Genomic DNA, 20,714 nt, shown 5'->3' on the forward strand with positions numbered 1-20,714 from the left:
GGGTTGATGATTTACCCTCGTCCTCCTCCCCCTCCTCTTCCTTCTCCTCCTCTGCTAGCTGGAGTCTCCCACGGCTCCTGAACAGCATGACTGCCTCTGTCCCCTCTACTTGTCACACTCCATGCGAGGAGGTCAAGCTGCTGGCACGCTCCGAGCAGGCGAGATGCTCAGTGCACATTTCCCCCTGGGGAGAGTTCGACCTCTGCAGTGACGGTTCCCCTTTGGGACTCTCTTTTGGGGTGTGCTAGAGCAGAAGCTCCCTGGTTTGTGGGCACAAACCCCGAAAGCGTCGATGGTGTCATCAACGGCAGCATCTCTCTGGTGTGCGATGTCCAATCCCACCCTGCTGCGGAGATCGCCTGGTACAAGGATGGACAAGTCCTGCGGCTCAGTGAGGAGGTGACTGTCACCCCAGGTACGCTGGGATGAGGAAGGATGACAGTCTGTCCCCGAGGCTTGGCACTGCTGCCAGCTCTTGATGGCAGGCTCTAACGTCCCCTAATCAACCCTTCTGGATGCCACACGTGGGACTCAAGCTCAGACTTTTGGCCAGACTTTTGTGCTAACAACTTGTTGCCAAGTGATGTCCTCTGAGACTGCCAAGGGTTGCATCCCACAAACTCTGTGCTGCCACTCCCCAGGAGCTCAGCACCTTTTCTGCTGTGCACAGTGAGGCCTCGGACCTCAGAGAGAGACTCTGATGGTCAGACACCTCTTGCATGGAGCTTGGCTGGCTGCTGGAGGATGGGTCAGCTTGCTGGCATGGTGGCCCAGACCTGGTCCTGTTCCAGCCTGCTCTGACCCCCCACTCCCTGCTTCTTTCAGGCTCACAGGTGCTGCAGCTCCCTCGCCTGCAGCTTTCCAGCTCGGGCACGTACACGTGCGTGGCGCTGAATGAGGCCGGCCGGGACGAGAAGAGCTTCATCCTCACTGTCCACAGTAAGCGAAGAGGGCTGGGTCCAGAGCTCTGCCCCCCGAACACACACCGAGGACCTGATGGCAAACACCGGTCTGTGTGTTCCTGCTCCCACACCCCATCCCGGTTCCTCCTCCTCAGACCCCCCGGGCATCCAGGACCCACAGCAGGAGGTGCTGGACGCTGACTTGGGGACCCCCCTCGTTCTGACCTGCCAAGGCACCGGCGTGCCCGCACCTGCCGTCACCTGGCTGAAGGACGGGAGCCCACTGGGTATGTGCGCAGGGGGATACTGTGACGGGCTGCCATCCCGTGCCTCGCTGCTGCCTGGCCTGAAGAAGTCTTGCCTCAGTTTTGCTGCTGCAAGAGACCCCACAAGGCCTCACAGGGGAGGAGGCAGAGCATGAAAGGGCTGGCGTTTTCCCTGCATGATTTGAAGAGGCCTCAGTTTTGTTTCTGAGGCTGAAGCAATGGGATGTGGGCATGAGATGGGACACAGGGTGTGGGGGTGAGCTCTCTGGGTACCAGCCCTTGGGGTACCGGCTGGGGCAGGGGGTTGCCCCCAAACCAGCAGCTCTTTTCTCCTGCAAATCTCCAGCAATGCACAGTGCAAATGCCCTGCTCTGCAGAGCCGAGACCTCTGCTTTAACAATGTCCCCAGACCTGGGTGCTGGGGGTGGGAAGGGGGGAGCATAACAAGGCACCTGGGAAGGGCTTGGTGGAGGAGCGCTGCTGCAGCCCTCTTCACCCCATCTCCTTGCAGAGAGCAGCCCGGAGTGGGGCCTGGTGTCCGGGGGGGGCCAGCTCCAGCTCAGCCCCCTGCAGCCCTCCCACCAGGGCCGATACACTTGCCTGGTGCGCGGCCCGGGCTCTGAGATGCGGAAGGACTTTGTGGTGCTGGTGCGAGGTAAGGCTTCCCCGAGGTGGCGGGAGATCCCACAGGCTCTTCCTCGGAGGGGAGCCTTCCTCCCCCTTCTCTTCCTCAGCCTTCCTCTCTTCTCGGTGCAGTGGCACCCCGGATCACCAGCGCTGGGGTACCCAGTGAACACAGTGTGCTGGAGGGCAGAGGGGTGAGGCTGGAATGCCGGGCGGAGGGGCAGCCCACCCCCCAGATCTCCTGGCTGAAGGACGGGCAGCCCCTGCGGCTGCAGACCCCTTCGCACGCCCGGTGAGTCTCCGTGCCTCAGTTTCCCCATGTGCAAAAGCAGGCTGAGCTCTGCTGCTTCTCCTCTGTCTCCCTACTTGGGCTGGGATGAGCATATCCCAGCTGTTTGTTGAGGAACAGCATCCTGGGTTAAGCCCTGGTGTCCTGGATGGTGCTGCAGCCTGCTGTGGTCACTGTCACCCTGCCAAGGGTCTCAGCTGCTGCCCTGGCCTTGCAGTGCACCCCAAAACAGAGCACAGAGCACCTCTGCCCCATGGGCATGTTAAGGATGCACACACAGGTCACTGCACCATCCTTCCCATGCAGGATGTCCCCGGACGGCAGCTCCCTGCTCCTCGAGGGACTCCAAGCCGCCGATTCGGGGGCCTACACCTGCCTGGCCCGAAACAGCGCGGGCGAAGACGCACGGCTGCACACCCTGAGCGTGCTGGGTGAGTGGGGCTGGGGCCCACGGGGCAGTGTCTGGGCCACCCACCCCTGACAGACCCGTCAGTCCCTCTGTCCTCTCACCCAGTCCCTCCCACCATTGAGAGAGGCACCGATGATTCGGAGGTGGTTCGTGGTGTCCTGTCCGCGGCGGTGACACTGGAGTGCCGGGCAGGGGGGTCCCCTCCGCTGCACATGAGCTGGCTGAAGGATGGGCTGCCCCTGCGTCTGTCCCCCCGCGTCACCCTGCTCTCAGCTGGGCACATCCTCCGGTAAGAAACAACCCTGGAGTGATGCTCAGCCGCAGGCTTTGGGGCTGGTACCCAGGTTTGTACACCAGGGTGGCCATGGCTGCACCCCAAGATGGATGTGTGTCAGTTTGGGGGGCAGGGAGGGGACCTGGAGCTGAAGTTTCCTCCCCATCCCCATGCCCCACTCTATGGGGTAGGATCTCCCAGGCACAGGTCTCCGACGCCGGGCTCTACACCTGCATCGCCTCCAGCCGGGCAGGGGTGGCCGATAGCAGCTTCGTCCTGCAGATACAGGGTATGGGGCACCCAGGGGTTTGGGGAGAGTGGAGGGGGAGCACCCAGGCACCAATTTTGCTGTCAGAGCACATGTTGTGCTTTGCAGCTCTGTTTACAAGCGGGGTCCTGAGCCATCCCGTGGCTGCTGGGATGGGCTCGGAGAGGATGGAGTGAGGCTTAAAGCAGCCCCAGAGCACCCTGCAGGGAGGCTGAGCCACCCCTGGGTGGTCGCAGGACACCAAGGAACTGCCAAACCTGTCCCCAGAGCCTGGGGACCCGACTTTGCTCCCACGGCTCCCTCCCCTAAAGGGACTCCGCTTCCCCAGTGCCCCCCGTCCTGGAGAACCCCGAGAGCAACGAGGAGAAGATGGTGGCTGAAGGCTCCAATATCACATTCACCTGTGAAGCCACCGGGTCCCCAGCACCAGCGGTGACCTGGCTGAAGGATGGCGAGCCTCTGGGGCGACAGAGCAACCTGGTGCCTGGCAGCCGGCGGCTGAGCCTGGTGGCCGTGGGGCCAGCCGACGCAGGGGTGTACTCCTGCCTGGCAGCGAATGAGGTGGGGGAGGCCAGCAAAGTCTTCCACCTCCTGGTGATGGGTGCGTGTCTTCCCCTGGGGATTTGGGAAAGGCAGCTTAGCCAATTTTTTGGGAACAATGAGGGGAAGAGCCCACCTGTCTCACTGGGCGCCTTGCAGAGCCACCCCGCATCGAGGCTGCGTCCCATCCCACTGAGATGTCCATCACTGTGGGCACCCCGCTAGAGCTGACCTGTGTGGTGATGGGTGTCCCCATGCCCACCGTCACCTGGGAGAAGGACGGACAGCTGCTGGCAGGGCCCTGGCTTGTGTTGGGGAATCAGAGCACCCTCCACATCGAGAGCACAAAGGTAGAGGCTCCTTTTTTCTTTTCTCCACCTGGATTTTCTTTTCGTGCCTCAATTTTTCTATCTCTTGGCTTTGTGTAGGTGACTGATGCTGGCTTGTATACCTGCCTGGCCACTAGCCCAGCTGGGGAGGACAGCAGGAGCTTCCACATCAGCATCCAAGGTAGTATAGCCCCAGCGGTGCAGTGAGGAGGGTGCTAGCAGGGGGTGCTGGGGGGGTGTCAGAGCTCTGGAGGACCAGAGAGCCAGAGCATCCCCTGCACCCCTCCTTGGGATTGTTGGGGGGTGGATGGATGGGGAGAGTGGTCGGGGCTGGAGCACAGCATGATGGTCCTGTAGAGTGGGGGCCTGTGCATGATTTACAGGGACAGGTATGGGGGTACCCAACCCACGTGGCACCCCCGACTGACCTGGCATGTGTCCCACAGCACCTCTCAGCATCACGAGCATTGGAGAGACCCCCAGCATCACCACTGTGGCAGGGGGGCTGCTCATCTTGGAGTGCCCTGAGGTTGCCGTGCCACCCCCCTACATTGAGTGGCACCGGGAGGGCTCCCCACTGCGGGTACGTGTGATGGGACCAGGGACGGTGCATGGGCAGGGGCTGGGGTGCACCTTCACCAGCCCTGTCAGGCCCCTGACAAGGATGAGCCACTGATGGGGGCTCCTGGGGGTGTTAGGAGGATGCCCGGAGGCAGGTCCTGGCCCAGGGGCGCTTCCTGCAGATCCGGGACGTGGAGGTGGCCGACGGCGGGGAGTACAGCTGCAGTGCCACTAACGCGCTGGGGGACACCAGCCTGCACGCCCAGGTGGAGGTTCACGGTGAGTGCCACCCCGCCATGGGGCTTTGCTGGTGGTGCCAGCTCCTTCCCTGTTAGTTCAGGGATGCGCAATATTATGGGATGTCCTACAGTTGGGGGAATGGGAAGGCAGGGTTGGACAGTGCCCAGCCTCTAGTGCTGGTCTGGGATGACATTCTCCATCCCCTGAGCCCTGTCTCTGACTTTGTGTGCTGGCTGGGCGCTGCTGCAGTGGCCCCAGAGATCCAGCCAGGCCCTGAGGAGGCGAGGGCACTGCTGAACGGCTCGGTGGTGCTGCCATGCCGGGCGGAGGGGTGGCCTGTGCCCCGGGTGACGTGGCAGAAGGACGGCTGGCTCCTTCCCCTGCGCGGGAGCAACAGGTACGAGGATCTGTGGGTTGGTGGCACCAAGAGCTGGCTCTTGGATTGTGCCACCCTCCACGTCAGTAGATGTTTGGGCATGCCTGGAGCAGGCGCAGCACTGTCACCCTGTGAAGAACTGTGCTCTGTCCCCACACCAGCTCAGTGGACATATGCCACATAGCTGCAGTGGCACTTGCCACCTTCCCAGCTGCCTGTCCCTCCGTGTTGCAGCCCGGCCATGCAGAACCCTCCCAGGACTCCCCTGCTCTCCCTCCCCAGGCTGCAGCTCCTGCCAGACGGTTCCTTGCAAATTGACCCCGTTCAGGTCCAGGATTCGGGCTATTACCTCTGCATGGCATCCAGCCCTGCTGGCTCCGACCGGCGAGGCCTGGACCTCCACATCCTGGGTAAGAAGAAGAGTTAGATGGATCCCTCCTGGGCTCACCCCTCTGCAACCCTGCAACGATGTGCTGCTGTCCTCTGCTCATCACCACCATGCCCTTCCGCAGTCCCTCCCACCATCGCCCCCGGGCCCTCCAACCTCACGCTGCTGGCTCAGCAGCCAGCCATGCTGGGCTGCGACTCTTGGGGATCCCCCGAGCCCCATGTCAGGTGGGAGAAGGATGGCCACCCCCTGAACCCACATCTCCGGCCCGGTGCCTACAGGTACTTGCAACACCGGTCACCTCGCCCACTGAAGGGTTCCATCGTAGGGTGGGGTTTTCTCTCTCTCACTGCTCCCCACAGGACAGGGGCTGACCCCGGTGCGTGCTCTGCCCACACAGCTTGCAATCCTCGGGGTCACTGCTCATTGCCAGCCCTGGTCCCCGGGACGAGGGGTGGTTCGAGTGCATCGCCACCAACGCCGCCGGAGAGGCTCGCAAGGTCTTCCTCGTGTCTGTCAGCGGTGAGATTCCAGGGGCTGTGAGTCTTGCCGAAAGCGGCTTTCCTGGGGTCTGTCACCACCTCGGGGGTGATGTGGGTGCACTCCAGCCCCCTGCAGGGTTGGGTCCCCTCTCAAGGACTGCGCCATGGGGGTGGGCAAGAGGGGAAATAGAAATACCTCTGTCCGTGTGCATGTGGATGGAATTCCCTTCAGCATTTGCATGCAGCCCTGCTCACCTCCCTCCCTTACCTCTCCAGTGGCCCCCACCATTGCTAATGACCTTACGGATGTGGTTGTCACCCGGCTGTCCCCCGCAGTCCTCACCTGCTACGCCTCCGGCGTGCCCCCACCCACGGTGTCGTGGAGCAAAGAGGGGGCTCAGCTGGGCAGCCGAGGAGTGGGGTACCGTGTCCTGCCCACAGGTACAGACACAGGGCAGTGCAGCCCTGGCGGGGCAGTGGGTCCCTGCCAGCCCTCCTGCTGCCTCCCCTCTGCCTACTCTCTTCCCAGGGGCCCTGGAAATCAAGCAGGCACTGCCTGCACATGCTGGCCGCTACACCTGCACGGCGAGGAGCACTGCTGGCACAGCCCGAAAACACCTCCAGCTCACCGTGCATGGTACGCATGGCTCCCAGGGGTCCTGCTCCCTGTGCCTTGGCCCAATTTGGGGGACCCCTCATCGGTAACACTCCCCTGCCATTCACAGAGCCCCCCGCCTTGAAGCCCCTGCCTGCCATGGTGATGGTGATGGTCAACACCAGCACGGTGCTGTCCTGTGAGGTGACAGGCATCCCCCGGCCTGAGGTCACCTGGCAGAAGGATGGTGTTGGCATCACCAGAGGTGAGTAGGAGCCTGCTGGAGGCTGGCAGAGGCCATGCTGCCTGCTAGCCTTTGCCTGGGGGGAGATTTGGGTGCCCAGGGGTTGTAAGTGTCCCAGCAGGGTGCTGGGTGGCACCGTGCATGGGTCCTCCTGGCTCCTGGCTGCTATCCAAGGTGGGTACAGCGGCCACTGCCACTGAAGCCATTCCCTGGAGAGTCCCCAGGAAGGGGCACTTCTGCAGGGGAAGTTGTCCCTGCCCACTGTCTATCCATGCCCTGGCATGGTTGTGCTGCTCAATCCTGCCCTTCACTCCTGCCCATCCCCGCAGGGCCTGGGCTGAAGGTGCTCCCCAATGGGCAGCTGCATCTCCTCCGAGCCTCCCCAGGGGACGCGGGCACCTACCTGTGCGTGGCTCGCAACCCCTCGGGCACCGCTGCAGGGAGGACCAGGCTGATTGTGCAAGGTAAGGCTGTGACCGGGGCCCCAGTGCTCAACCCCTCCTCTGCTTGGCTCCTTCCCTGGCACCTCACAGTGGAATGTGGCTGTCAAGGTGTGAGCAAGTCCCTGCCCTCCTGCCCCATCCAGTGCCACCTGTCATTGCGGCCGGCCCGGTGGAGCTGGCTGTCCTGGAGGGGCTGGAGGTGCTGCTGCCCTGCGCTGCCCATGGTGTCCCCGAGCCTCGTGTGTCCTGGAGCCGGGAGGGAACCATGATGCGGGGTGGTGGGGGGAAGGCCACCGTCCTGCCCTCTGGGGACCTGCTGCTCCGGGATGCCCAGGTGAGCACCATCCCCTCCTGCAGCCAAGCTGGCTGTAAGGTCTGAGGAATAAGTGTCTTTTGCTGCTGAAAAGAAAGCCCAGGTTGTTCTGCACCCTGCCATGTCCCAGGCTGCTTTCAAAAATATTTGGCAGCGGGAGAGCCCTGTGCATCCCTTTGCAACAGGCTGGCAGAGTGGTTTTGCTAACTTGGGCTGGAAAAAAGTGGCTGTGACCAAGTCATGGCTTTTTGGATGCACAACAGCCAGCAGAGCCCTAGCCCAGTGAGCCAGGGCTGCAGCTGGACCCCAGACCCCAGCTGACCCACTCTCATCCTTCCCTTTCTCCGTGCAGGAAGGGGATGCCGGGAGCTATTCCTGCACCGCGGTGAACTCGGCCGGGAGGGCCGTCCGCCGGCTCTCCCTTTCTGTCCACACCCTGCCCACCTTCACCCGCCTGCCCGGAGATGTCACCCTGAGCCAGGGCGAGAGGCTGGAGCTGGTGTGTGCTGCCACAGGCAGCCCCCAGCCCCACGTCTCCTGGACGACCAACGGGCAGCTCGTCACTGGTGTGTGGGCAGGGGCAGACGATGCTGAGCATGGGGGCAGGATGTGATCCTGGTGCTGTCCCCAGTCCTTGTTCCACCTTTTGGGGTTCCTGGGGTGCTGGCATGTCTGTCTGTGTGAGGTTATAACCAGTTGGTCCCCAACTGTACTTTTTGGGGGATTTGTGCCCCGCAGATGGTGTGTCTGGGCAGAGTGGCCAGAGTGCCCTGCAGCGGGAGGCAGCCAGCCATGCTGACAGCGGGACCTACGTCTGCCACGCCGAGAACAGCGTTGGTGCCATCATGGCCACCGCCTTCGTCTCCGTCAGAGGTAGGTGTTGGCAGGGAAACTGGGGTGCCCAGCCAACCCCCCCTCCTCTGCCACCCCTCTCCCTTTCCCAGAGGCACCCATCATACAGGGGGACCCCAGCACCTACCAGGCAGAGCACCCTGGGGGCAATGCCCTCCTTGACTGCGATGCCCGGGGCCACCCCGTGCCCCTCGTCCGCTGGAGTAAGGACGGGGTGCCGGTGGCTGCCAGCAGGCGCCTGCACCAGCTGCAGAACGGCTCCCTGGCCATCCACGCCGTGGGGGTGAGTGGGGCCTGGGGGATGCCGGAGCATTTTGGGAGCTTTCACAGCAAAGCCAAGTGCTGTGCTAATGCTATTGGTACTGTTAGAGCACCGACACGGGGCTTTACCAGTGCGTGGCGGAGAATGACGCAGGCACGGCAGCCAAGGTTGTCACCCTGGCCCTGCAAAGTGAGTGCTGACCCACTTTGCACCCTCCTTTTGAGGGACTGCAAATCAAGTCACCCCCCAGCCCACCCCTGACCCCTGGGGAATGGCCCTGGGGTAGCACTGGGATGCTGCGGCACTGCCCACCTTCCTCTCCCTGCCCAGGTGACCCCGTGGTGGCGGTGACACCCCGAGCGGTGGTGGTGCGTGCCGGGCAGCGGGTGCTGCTGCACTGTGCCGTGTCAGGGGAGCCCACCCCCTCTGTGGAGTGGCAGTGGGATGGGGAACCGCTGCCCGAGGGTCCCCGTGCCCGCGTCCTGCCCAACGCCACGCTGCTCCTGCCTGCCGTCAGCCGCCGTGACGCCGGCAGCTACTCCTGCCTCGCTCGCAACACCCTGGGGTCCGCTGTCGCCCATGCCTCCCTGGCCGTCCAAGGTGGGTGTCTGCCCCGGGGGGCTTCTGGGGGGGTGGGGCTTCCCACAGCACCATTACACCCTGGGGTAAGACTCCTACGCGGTGGTTTGGAGGGATATCACCTTTCCTTGCTTACTTGATTCATACTCTGGTTTGCTCTCTCCCCTCTTCCACTGCTCTTCAGAAGGTCTGAGCCCAGACAAACCCTTACCCGTGCAGCCGCCACGTGCCAGCTTTCACCCCCGCTCTCCTCTCCTCAGCCTTCCTGCATTTGCTGCCTGTGATTAAATTCCCATTTCCCAGGGGCTCTGCTAAATGCACAGGCACATCCTCTCAGGGAGCAGAGGGTGAGGCTGGCTGGCAGCACGGAGGAAGCGCCGGGTGCCCTGTGTGCCCCCTGCGTGGTTGCTGGCATTTTGCTGCCAGGCACGCTGGAGGAAAAGCAAATAAATCTTGGGGCTGCGGCCAGGACCGTGGGGGTTGATACTGTGCAGTGTTTGGGGCGTGTTGGTGCACATCGGTGTGAGCAAGGCACGGGGCCACGCTCGCAGCATCCCCTGTCAACATGGCACCGTGCTGCCCAGACCCACGGGGTCTTTGGGGGCTGTGCTCGCAGCCAGGTAGGGATGCTGCCCACCTTGCTCTGGCTGCCTTTGCCTCCAGAAAATCAGATTTTCTTGATGCACAAATTACTCCACGCTTTCCCATGGGAGAGCAGCCCCAACATTGCTGCCCTTGTCTCTTTTGCCCCAGGGGAGCCACAGCGGGCACGGGGCAGTCTGGTTGGTGTCATCAATGCCCACGGGCTTGGTGTTGCCACCCTTGATGCCAACGTGCTGGATGACCCGCGCTCCGGCACCACCACCATCCGGAGCAGCATCGGCAGCATCCCACCCGCCATCGGTAGGTGGTTGCCCCCGTCCTCACCCCAGGGAGGATTTTGACCTGTATCAGGTGAAAAGCCTGGGGGAAAGGACCCTTGGGAGGGTGTTGGCTCTGTGGTGGCATCTTTTGTCCCTCACCCCCAGGGCCACTGATGCGGGTGCTGGTTGCCATCATCTCCCCTGTTTACTGGTCCTTGGCACACGCCAGCAGGGAGGCCCGGAGTGGGTTCCTGCTCACCCAGGGCACCTTTCGGCACAAGTCACAGCTGGAGTTTGCCACAGGTGAGGAATTTCAGGAGCCCCAGGTGTTTTGGGGGGCTGCAGTGCCTTGTCCTGCCCAGCTCAGCCTCCCTCAGCCCATGCACCCTCCTCGGGGGCTCAGCCCGCTGCTGGGCTGAGCTCACAGCCAGAGATGGAGCTGCATTTGGGGTGCCCCGGGCTGCTGCTGACTGCTCCCCCCTGGCAGGGGAGCTCCTGCGGGTCACCCACCTCGCCCGGGGCACGGATGCAGCCGGTGCTCTGCTGCTGGACAGCGTGATCAGCGGCTCTGTGCCAGAGAGCATCGGCAAGGCCACGGTGCTGCTGCAGGTGCCAGAGCTGCCCGTCCTGCCTGCTGGGCCATGACTCCCATGCTGGGAGCCCAAGAGAGGGGTTCTGTGGCCTGACCCCCCTCCCCTCCCTGCCTCTCCCCAGGACTTCAGTGAGCGCTACGTGCAGACGGGCGCGGGGCGACTCTCAGGGGGCTCGGTGCAGAGCTTCCTGCGGGATGGGCACATCATCCGTGCCCGCTGCAATCACACCATCATCTATGACCCCGCCACGGACCCTCAGCCCCCCTTGGTGCAGCACGTCCGGGCCAGCGCTGTCAAAGCCTCCTACGACCCGGCCTCCAAGGAGCTGCTCTTCCAGCTCCGTGCCTCGCTTGATGCAGGTAACGAGGGGATTCCCAGGGATGGGGATGGAGATGTGGGATCCCTTGTCGGTCCTGGGTGGCTGTGAGGGTGCAAAGAGCCACGTCTCTGCAGTGACATGTCCCGTCTCATCATCTCTGCTTGATTCCCAGGGGCCGATGGAGACCAGTGCCCACCAGGATTCATCCTGAGCCCTGAGCAGCCATACTGCATCGGTATGGACCTTCCTGAGGGTACATGAGGATGGCGAGGGGCACCTGCTGCGTGGTGCCACCTCCCTGTCCCTCCAACCCTGTCCTCCCAACCCTGTGCCCTCTCTGCTCCCCAGATATCGACGAATGTGCCGAGGGGTCCCACACCTGCCACTACAACCAGCTCTGCCAGAATGTGGCAGGGACCTATCACTGTGACTGCCCTCCTGGCTACCACTCGCTGGGTGCTGGCTGGCCGTGCTTGGGTAGGGCTGGGGCCTCAGGGGACACATCCTTGGGCACAGAGCACAGGGTCACTCTCCTGCCCTCTCCAGCCTCAGTTTCCCCATCCAGCTGCAACACCCCATTTCTTTCCTCCACCAGACATAAACGAGTGCCTGCGGTTTCCTCCGCCGTGCGCCTTTGAGTGCCGCAACCTGCGGGGCTCCTATGAGTGCCTGTGCCCCCCTGGCAGGACCCTGCTGCCGGGCGGAGAGTGTGATGCAGCAGGGGTGGATGGAGGGAGCACAAGGGGCAGCACCCCTCGGGACCCCCCTGTGCGCCGGCTGGGGCCAAGCAGCCGCCCCTGGGGACGGTCCTTCTACACTCAGCTCGCCCTCCGTCGCGTGGCGAAGGCTGCAGGGCTGGGTGCCCACGGCCCCCCCTGCCCCACAGGCTTTGTCAAGAGGAATGGCACCTGCACCGGTGAGTGTGTGTCAGGGAATGGCTTTGCAGGGCGTTTGGAGGCAACTTTGTGCCCAAAAGGCAGCCCCTGTGCCCGTTGCTGCCCTGTCTCCCATTTTGTTTGCGCCCACGTTCATGTGGTTGGGGTCTCCCTGGGCTTGGCTGTGCCAGGAAGGGGAGGTGAGAGCTGCGTGGCAGCAGGCACCGGAGGGGACCGACACTTCCCCACTTGCCTTTGCCCCTCTCACCCTGCAGACCTTGATGAGTGTCAGATGCTGAACCAGTGCCAGCACCAGTGCAGGAACAGCCCAGGCAGCTACCGCTGCGTCTGTCCCCCTGGCTACCGGCTGCTGCCCAACGGAAGGACCTGCCATGGTCAGTGCCAGGGTGCCAGGGGATGCTCCTGCCCTGGAGGGATGCCCGTGTCCCTCGGGGTGTGAACCCAGTCCCCACGGCACCCTGGATGTCATCCCCTTGGGGCTGCAAGTCTTTCTTCTTCCAGGGGAGTGTTGTTCTCAGGCTCAGCACCTCTCCAAGGCTGGGTGTCAGCTTACCCCAGTGTGTGAAACCCCAGGCAGGGGTGGGAAGGGGTAGGAGCTGGGGTTTGAATCCCCATCTCAGCCTGGGGCACATGGGCACCCCAGCACCCTCAGACCTGTCCGCTCTCTGCCCACAGACGTGGATGAGTGTGGGGAGGGCACGATCCAGTGTGGCTCAAGCCAGATGTGCTTCAACACCCGCGGAGGTGCCCAGTGCGTGGATGTGCTGTGCCCAGCTGGGTACCAGAGAGGCTCCAGCCCCGGGTGAGTTGTGCTGCAGGGCTTGGGGGTGTCTGTCCCACACCCCACATGGCCCTGTGGACCCAGATGTCTTGGCCACTCCTGACACCCCGCTGCATCCCGTATCCCCCCCCGCCCCTGGCTCTCATGCAGGCTGTGTGTCGGTCGCTGCGCCCCAGACTGTGGCTTGGCTGGTCCCCCCACTCTGCAGTACCAGCTGCTCACCCTGCCCCTCGGCATCGCTGCCGGCCGGGACGTGGTGCACCTCGCCCCTAGCCCTGCCCTCCGCCGCCGCCCCAAATTCACGCTGCTGGAGTGGGAGCCCAGCAGCCCCTTCACCCTCCGCACCGAGCGGGGCCGTGGCATCATCTCCACCCTGCGCCCACTGAGGGACCCTGGCACCCACCGCCTCAAGGTGCAGGCGCTGGCCCCGGGCGGGCAGCGGGCACCCAGCACCTTCCTCCTCCTCATCTCTGTTTCACCCTACCCCTACTGATACAGCCGAGGGACAGGAGGGGATGCAGGGCCATATCTCCTCCTGTCCCTTACCACCACGCTGGTGGGGACACGTGGCTCAGGGAGAGCTGAGCTTGCACCGTTGCACTCCCCCCTGGACACCCCCTTGCCCCCCAGCAGCCCCTGCCTGCGTTGCCTTCACCCGGGGCCAGTCCCTGACTCAGCAGAGCCCTGGGGGGACAAGATGTCCCGCCAGCCTCTCGCAATCAGGTTTTGTTGCAACCCCGCAATTCCCAGCGGCAGCCCCGGAGCAAACACAGCTCTGAACGGCCTTGGCCGCAATCAGCCCCCAGATGGGGGGGGGGTGGGGGGATGAGCTGCGTGACAGCGGCCAGCAAGGGCCCTGCTGGGGTGCAGGGTGTGAACCCCTGGGCTGGGAAGGGCACAGGGCCCCCTGGCATTAATCATGTATTAAATTGAAATAGCCTTGTGTTCAATTTTTATTTTTTTTAATCCACTTGGTTTCTCTGTACACTTATTTATTTATGGTTTTGTTCCAAATAAAGGTGTTTTGTGGCTAAGTATCAGCCATGCCTGAAGAAAACAACTTCCTTCAGTGTGCAGGAGGGGGCTGCCCTAGCAGCAGCCCTGACTTCCCAGGGCTTTGGGCACCTCCCTGCATGGCCTTGGACCATAGAAGGGAGATTGTCTGGATGTGGCAACGCTGGAGGGCCAATGTCCAGCATCTGAAGGTCCAATCCTGCCCCAGTGTCAGGTTCCTCAGTCAGCAAGAGCAGGATCTGCCCTCTCTGCATATGGTGCTGGTGGAGGCTGTTCCCAAAAACCTGTTTCAGTCTTACTCCTTGGCACTGACCCCAGGGACTGAGCCCACACTTCCCCACGTTCGGGCCGTTGGCTCTGGTGATGGCTGTGCACCCAGGTGAGGGTGCCACGGTTGGAGCCCATCACTGGAGCTTGCTCTTGCTGCACCCATGGAGGGGCACTGAGCTGCCCCCAAAAGGTGCTGTCCTTTGGGCTAGGGGCTTCCCCTCCCCCAAGGCCAGGTCTGCTGCTGGTCTGGGGTCCCCTGGGCATATGTGAGGGGGAAAGGTGGTTTTGCCCCATCTTCTCCTGCCCACCTGGGCTCCCTGGGAGCTGCAGCTCCCAAATTTGCCTCCTTATGGTGTTTCTAATAAATTCAACCTTCCCCTGTCACTGTGCTGGGGAAGAAAGCCAGGCGGTCGCAGAGCAGCCAGGCACCAGCTCCCCTCTGCCCCCCATTTTCCCACAGCTCAGGGCAGATGGCTCTGTGGGGTGGGGGGGCACCCCCTCAGTGTTCTGTGGAGGCTGACGAAGAAGTCAGGAGTGGGGTGACACAGGTGACAGCACCTAGGGCAGCCGTGCAGCAGGCTAGCGCCAGGCACAATCTCCATCTGGGATCGGGGTGCAAGCTGCACCCTTCTGCCCGTGTGTCCTGTGGGCAGGCACAGGGCAGGGCCTTGCCTGGGGACAGTGCCCACAGAGGGGACAGTCCTGCGGCGGCTCCGCCTGCCCACACCCGGCTATAAGGGAGGAGGAGGAGGAGGAGGAGGATGCTCCAGGCACCGGACCAGAGCGTTGAGGGCAGCCGGAGAGCGGGTGAGTGCAGACAGGGCATGGGATGGGGTGCGAGGGGAAAGGGGGCCCTTTGCCTCGGGGGGCCTGACCTCTTGTCCCTGGCTGTCCCCTCTCCACCCACCCATGGGTCTCCCTCACCCCTGGGTGCCAGAGAAGGGCTCGCTGGTCCCTGCAGGAGCCAGGCAGTGGGGTCCCAGACCCTTCCCAGCGCTGGGAGGTGCAGGATGCAGTCAAGCCTCTTCTACCTCAGTCTGGGGGGGGGGGGTGTGGGGGGGTGTCCAAGTGAGTTCCATCTCCCTCAGGGGTCCCCTTGGCCACCCCCAGGGAGGGGAGCTGGGACTTCGGCTGGTACCACCCCGTGCCCTCCCCGCTCTGCTCTGGGGCTCTTGAGGGGCAGGATGGGACCCCCAAGACGTTGAGGAGCGATGCTGAGGCAAACCCCAGCACCAGCGAGTGCATCCCCACATGCCCCTGCTGCAGGCACCCCTGGGGAGCCTGCCCGCACTGCCTGCCCCATCCCTGCCCGCAGGCAGCACTCGCCGGAGCAGAGGCAGCTCTTCCAGCCCGGCTAGCGAAGGCAGTTCCTCTCCTTAGCAAAGTTTCAAACTTTTTATTCCCCTCCCCTTTTATTTTTTTTTCCCCTTGGTTTTAAAAACAAAAACACAATGTTCCTGCGGAGCAGAGCTGCTGGAGTCGCTCTGGTAAAAACCCTGCCCCAACTCACACGGAAATTGCTGCAGAATAATAATCAGGGCTGAGAAAGTCCCACCACGTTCCTCTTCACTGAGCTTTGTTTGCTCTGATTTATTACCACCTAATGCCAAAACTTCGGGGCTCTCCCTTCCTGGGCAGACGGGCTTGGCCCAAGCCCCATTTCCGGAGCTGGAAATGCTGGTGGCCCCGCACTGTTCCTGGGGTGCAGGATGCGTCCCCCAGGTCCCTGGGGCATCACGTGGGCAGCATAACATGGCTGAGCAGGCAGAAGTTGGAGGTGTTTCCTCTAACCTGCTGCCGGGCCACTCATGAAGCGAGCGTGCCCGGTCTCAGAGGCGCTTAGTCAGGCTGGCAGCTGTAACAGCGATGCTGGCGGCCGCAGCAGGGACGGGTTTTGAGGGTAAAGGAAGGAATTTGCCCAACAAGGAGCTGCAGGTGCAGCGTCATGCTTGGGCTGGGCCCTTTCGGGAACTGCGACTGCCTTCCTGTAAACGCTCCAGTGAGGAAGGGAACGGCTGAGCGTCCCCAGCTCGGCACACCCGTGGGGCCCCGAGGGTAGGGAAACAGTGGTTGCACAAGCCGGGGTGCTGCCTGCACTGCGCGCGCAGGCAGCCCGACGGGCACAGGCAGGCGCAGGGAGCCCAGTGGGGCTGCCAGAGCCTTTTGCTCTTCAGCAAGAAACCAGCAGCGGCAGGCCGGATCCTGCACCCGGGCCGGCTGCAAGCCATGCCCCGTGGGACGCTGGCCACACACCGCGCTGCAGGACCAGGGTGCTGGGGTGCACCCCGGCATAACCGCAGCCGGGTGTGAGAGGGGCCGGTGGGCCAGCCCGGCAGCGCCTTCCCTGCCTGCAAAAGCAGGAGCAGGATTGTGCTGACTTGGCAGCAGCAGGATGAAAGTTGCTCAGGATGGGATTTGGCTGGCTCTGCTGTCCACCTTCCCCGGCCAAGGGTCAGCTGGCATCGCCTCCTCACGGCGCCCTGGGCAGCCCAGCCCCGGGGGCTGTGGGGACAGCCCCGAGCCCCTTCCCGCAGCGGGACCCCCATCCCTCCCCCTGAGCTCCGGGCTGCCGCATCCTTCGCCATCTCCTGCTGTTGGCTGAAGTCCTTGATATCCTCGTCTGAAGGGTGAAGGGCATCCACACGTAGGTGTTTCGCACTGGCAGGAAACATGGGGCAGTGTAATTAGGACAAGCACCCAATAAGCGTTAATTAGACTTGGGGCTGGGCTGTGGGGGGTGCTGCCAAGCCCCCAGCGCTGCAGCTCTCGCACACCCAGCAGTGCCGGTGAGTGCTCGGGGTTGAGCCGGTGTGTGGCTGCACCCATCTGGCGCAGGGTCGCGACGTGCCGGGTCGTGCCCGAGTGAGACATCAGGCTGCATCTCCGCCATGGCCGGGTGCCTGCATCTGAGTCCCGGCCCCTTGGCGTTGCAGGGTGCTTGCAGATCGTGGGCTAGGCTGTGCCAGGGCTGCCAGAGCGAGAGCCGCGTGGAGCAAAGGTAAGAGCGAAGTGGCCGCGATGGCTGCCCTGGCCTCCTCCGTTGCCCGGCTGCCACTGGCTGCACTGGCCAGCACATGGGCAGGGTGCCCATCCTGGCTGGGAGCCACACCCTGCATGTGGCCATGGTGCCGTGGCTTTTTCTCCTGCCCCCAGCCTTCTCCTTGCAGCCCTGGGAAGGGTCTTGGTCCAACTGATCGCCCCTGATGCCAGGGCGAGTGCCTGGCAGAGGAGGGGGCTGAGCTGAGCGTGGCCTGACTCTGGGTGCTGCCCATGGCCCTGGTCCCAGGGAGCACCCAGCACCTGATGGCAGCAGCTCTCGCTGCCCGTGAACGAGAGCAGTTCTGGGAGCCTGTGTTTTACTCAGAGAGCTTGTCCTGGCACCGGCAGCTCCACCACATGCTCCTCTACCTACTCAAGCCACTGCCGGCCCCGAGTGTTTAGTTTGCCCCTGGCTTTGCTTCTTGCCTCCTGGTTATTCATTCCCAGGATAATCTTTGTGTTGCCCAGAATATCCCATCCCCCGGGAGAGCTCTCGCCCCTGGCTGCCCTCAGCACCAGGCTGGACCGTGACGGCCCCATGGCCAGTTCAGGGACACTGGAGGGTTTCACAGCTGATGGCTGCAGCATCCCTGCGCCGAGCAGGGGCTGGGGCCATCGTGAACCCCTTTCCTTTTGCTTTGCCAGTGACATGGCTCAGCCCAAGAGCACAGTGGTCCTTGCCTACAGTGGGGGCCTCGACACCTCTTGCATCCTGGTGTGGCTGAAGGAGCAGGGCTACGATGTTGTCACCTACCTGGTGAGCTCCGAGCCCTGCCGTGTCTGTGGGGGCTGGGGGTGAAGGGGGCCCTGGGTCTGGGGACCTGGGTGGGTGACGGGGGTCCCGGTGTGTGTGTGGCCATGGTGGTGACTCTGCTCTCACTGGATAACCATCGCCCAGCCTGGGTGCTGCTCTGCTGAGCTGCCAGCCCTGTGCGGCACAGCCTGTCCCTGCCAGCAAATGATCCTCCACTAATGAGGGCAGCACGTCGGGGCAAAGCCAAGGGGCCTGGCAGAGGGAGGTACGGCCCTGAGGTATGCCATCTTGGGGAGGGGGGGGGAACCCCGCTCCTGCCCGTCCTGGGTGACCTTAAGCCTGGCCAACACAGGCTCTGTCATGCCTTGCATGATGCCTTGTGCTGGGCTGGACTTGTGCTGAGTTTTGTGGTCTCCTTTCAAACCATCCTGTTTGGGTTTTTTTTCCCCCTCTTCCAGGCCAACATTGGGCAGAAGGAAGATTTTGAGGCAGCACGAAAGAAAGCACTGGCGCTGGGGGCCAAGAAGGTAACAGCATCCCTCCCTCTGGGTGCCCAGGGGACTCTGAGCTCCCCCTGTTTCCCACCATGGGGCTGAGCCCGGGGGTCTCACACACCCCATGGCCGGGGACACTGCAGGGGAGGGGACAGTGCCAGCAAGAAATCCCTTTTCCAGAGGTTTTGCACCAAAGCCTTTTAGCAGCATCTAGGGAAGGGGAGATGAAGGGACCCTTCACTGCACCGTCCCCAAACCCCAGAGGAGTGGGATCCCCCTCCAGGCACCCTCCCATCACAAGGCTCCCTCCATGCTGGCAGGTTTACATCGAGGACATCAGCAAGGAGTTCGTGGAGGAGTTCATCTGGCCGGCGGTGCAGGCCAACGCTCTCTACGAGGACCGGTACCTGCTGGGCACGGCGCTGGCACGGCCCTGCATCGCCCGCAAGCTGGTGGAGATCGCCCAGCGGGAGAGTGCCCAGTATGTTGCCCATGGGGCCACTGGCAAGGTGAGGGAGGACGGGGGCTCCACGGTGGGGATGACACAGGGTGCTTGGTGGGGGGATCAGGTCAGTCCCTTGGCCAAGCTGCGGGTACCAGGAAGGGCGTGCAGGGTGTTTTGTGGGTGCTCTGTGGGGCTGCGCAAAGCCCAACCACGTGTTGACACTTCCTTCTTGCTTCTGGGATTTCTATACCAAATTTCGGTTCCTTCTCCCTGTCGGGAAGGCTCGAGTCACAGCCAAACCCCCACTTTCGGCTTCAACTTTCTAAAAGCTGTTACGGACAGGGGCTGCCCGGGCCAGGACCTGGCTGGGGGTGAGCCAGCACCTCCAGGGGTGTTTCGGGGCACCCCGGGCAGAGTGCGACTGTCCCCATTCTTGTCTCCATCCCTGTCCCCATCCCTGCCGGTCGCAGGGAGGACACTTTGCCACTAGAGGCAGCCAGAGACCGTGGAAAGGATGCCCAGGGCCAGTCCCTGCCCGGAGAGAGGGAATCCTCCACGGGGAGCGTGGGACCTGCTACGACGTGACCATGGGCCACCCCCTGGCACCTCCAGCCCCTGCCCATATGCTGCCCAGCCATGTGGGGGGACACTTGGGGCAGGGTGACACTGTCACCAGAGGCCTCTGTGGGGCCCTTGGGTGCTGTGCATGCACCCAGGACCTACCCAATGCCCCCTTTTCCCTGTCCCACAGGGACTCGAGGTGTGGATTGTGCCCATCTTGGTTTAGGGGTAAAGACGAGGTGCCCACCTGGAGGGGTCTCAGTGGAAGGGGCTGGGTTTGGGAGGGGTGGGTTTGGGTGTCCCCAGCTATGGCAGAGGACCCTGTGGTGAGGGGGATGTTAGATCCAGCCCAGAGACAGCCAAGGGACATGCCAGCACCAGGGAGACGGGGCAGAGGGGCAGCCAGGGGTCTTTGTGCCTGGAATAACTCTTGCTCCTGCTGCCATGGGTTTCCCACACCCCTTCCCTGTTCATCTCATCCATCCTCAGCAGCCCCCTCTTGAAAGCCCCAGCCCCAAGGTGCCCTGGAGCAACACACCCCCAGTGCTGCCATGTCCCCTCCACTCCTGGGTACCACCAGCACCAGCCGGCCCCGCTCACAGGGGCACCCTCAGCTGCTCCCCAGGCTCTGCCCGCTCCCCAAGCCATTAAGCCGCGGGCGCAGGCAGGGACCGACTGTGGGTAACTCGAGCCGGCTGCGCCCCGTCCCCGGCTGAGGCCGCGGCGTCTTAAAAGTGGGCCATCTGCGGTGTCCCCGCTGCCGGAGCAGATGGACTTGTTTTGGGCCTGTAAGGGAAATGAGTGCTTTGGTGGATGTACTCGCCTCTGTGTAATAGTCCTCAGGGATTTCCCAGCCCAGGTTGTAAATGTATCCTGCAGGCTGGGGCCAATAAGAGGCGGGGGGGGGGGTCCTTACACCCCTTGGCGCTGGTGGAATATAGGCTTTGGTGAGCGCTGTTCCCTTGGAAGTGCTAATAACTCCCAGGCTCGCTCTTCGCCCCTTCCCAACTACCTGGTCTCATTAGTGGGACCTTGTCAGCATGGTCCAATTAAGATAAAGGGATGTTCAGAGCTATTTAATTATGAGTGCTGCATCCTCCTGGTCACCATGGTCTTCCCCTCCATCTTGCCTTCTCCCTCCATGTGTCCTTTGATGCTTGTAGGGGAAAAAAATCCCCAAATCTGGGTTTCTGCTGGTTCAGGTTTTAGGAGTGTCAGCCCAGGGGAGAGCACAGTTCTTGGGGGACCCCAGGGTCAGCCAGGCTCCCTCGGAGCCAGGCAAATGAGCTGCATTGGGGTTTTGCATCAGGAGCATCAGGAAGGTAGTTTGGGGTTCAAGCCAGCCATGGAGAGGGACTATGAGTGACCCCGTGGGACAGAGCCAGACCAGGTCCTGGCATCCTGCCACACTCCATGCTGAGGAATGGAGGAGGGAGATGGGTCCTCAGC

General features: G+C 63.0%; 2 protein-coding genes across 2 annotated transcripts in view; both read left to right on the plus strand.

Moving 5' to 3' along the window:
• LOC141952906 (hemicentin-2-like) overlaps positions 1-13,711 on the plus strand; it is a 37,826-nt gene extending 24,115 nt beyond the window's left edge. Inside the window, exons 41-69 of the mRNA XM_074890976.1 lie at positions 3,595-3,633; positions 3,732-3,922; positions 4,001-4,082; positions 4,348-4,484; positions 4,600-4,741; positions 4,952-5,099; positions 5,361-5,488; positions 5,591-5,747; positions 5,867-5,988; positions 6,225-6,389; positions 6,478-6,585; positions 6,674-6,808; positions 7,117-7,251; positions 7,374-7,564; positions 7,896-8,109; positions 8,282-8,416; positions 8,488-8,678; positions 8,765-8,846; positions 8,988-9,257; positions 9,990-10,139; positions 10,265-10,402; positions 10,587-10,708; positions 10,814-11,051; positions 11,184-11,246; positions 11,360-11,488; positions 11,607-11,927; positions 12,162-12,281; positions 12,583-12,709; positions 12,839-13,711. Coding sequence (XP_074747077.1) covers positions 3,595-3,633; positions 3,732-3,922; positions 4,001-4,082; positions 4,348-4,484; positions 4,600-4,741; positions 4,952-5,099; positions 5,361-5,488; positions 5,591-5,747; positions 5,867-5,988; positions 6,225-6,389; positions 6,478-6,585; positions 6,674-6,808; positions 7,117-7,251; positions 7,374-7,564; positions 7,896-8,109; positions 8,282-8,416; positions 8,488-8,678; positions 8,765-8,846; positions 8,988-9,257; positions 9,990-10,139; positions 10,265-10,402; positions 10,587-10,708; positions 10,814-11,051; positions 11,184-11,246; positions 11,360-11,488; positions 11,607-11,927; positions 12,162-12,281; positions 12,583-12,709; positions 12,839-13,181 — 4,523 coding nt within the window. The 3' untranslated portion in view covers positions 13,182-13,711. The remainder of the gene's footprint in view (positions 1-3,594; positions 3,634-3,731; positions 3,923-4,000; positions 4,083-4,347; positions 4,485-4,599; positions 4,742-4,951; positions 5,100-5,360; positions 5,489-5,590; positions 5,748-5,866; positions 5,989-6,224; positions 6,390-6,477; positions 6,586-6,673; positions 6,809-7,116; positions 7,252-7,373; positions 7,565-7,895; positions 8,110-8,281; positions 8,417-8,487; positions 8,679-8,764; positions 8,847-8,987; positions 9,258-9,989; positions 10,140-10,264; positions 10,403-10,586; positions 10,709-10,813; positions 11,052-11,183; positions 11,247-11,359; positions 11,489-11,606; positions 11,928-12,161; positions 12,282-12,582; positions 12,710-12,838) is intronic.
• Positions 13,712-14,715: 1,004 nt separating this feature from the next.
• The window catches only part of ASS1 (argininosuccinate synthase 1), a 28,904-nt gene continuing 22,905 nt past the window's right edge, over positions 14,716-20,714 (plus strand). Inside the window, exons 1-5 of the mRNA XM_074891420.1 lie at positions 14,716-14,779; positions 16,906-16,970; positions 17,657-17,768; positions 18,224-18,292; positions 18,580-18,768. Of these exons, the coding sequence (XP_074747521.1) occupies positions 17,661-17,768; positions 18,224-18,292; positions 18,580-18,768 (366 nt within the window). The 5' untranslated portion in view covers positions 14,716-14,779; positions 16,906-16,970; positions 17,657-17,660. The remainder of the gene's footprint in view (positions 14,780-16,905; positions 16,971-17,656; positions 17,769-18,223; positions 18,293-18,579; positions 18,769-20,714) is intronic.

Source organism: Strix uralensis, chromosome 21, assembly GCF_047716275.1.
Source record: "Strix uralensis isolate ZFMK-TIS-50842 chromosome 21, bStrUra1, whole genome shotgun sequence".
NCBI lineage: Eukaryota > Metazoa > Chordata > Aves > Strigiformes > Strigidae > Strix > Strix uralensis.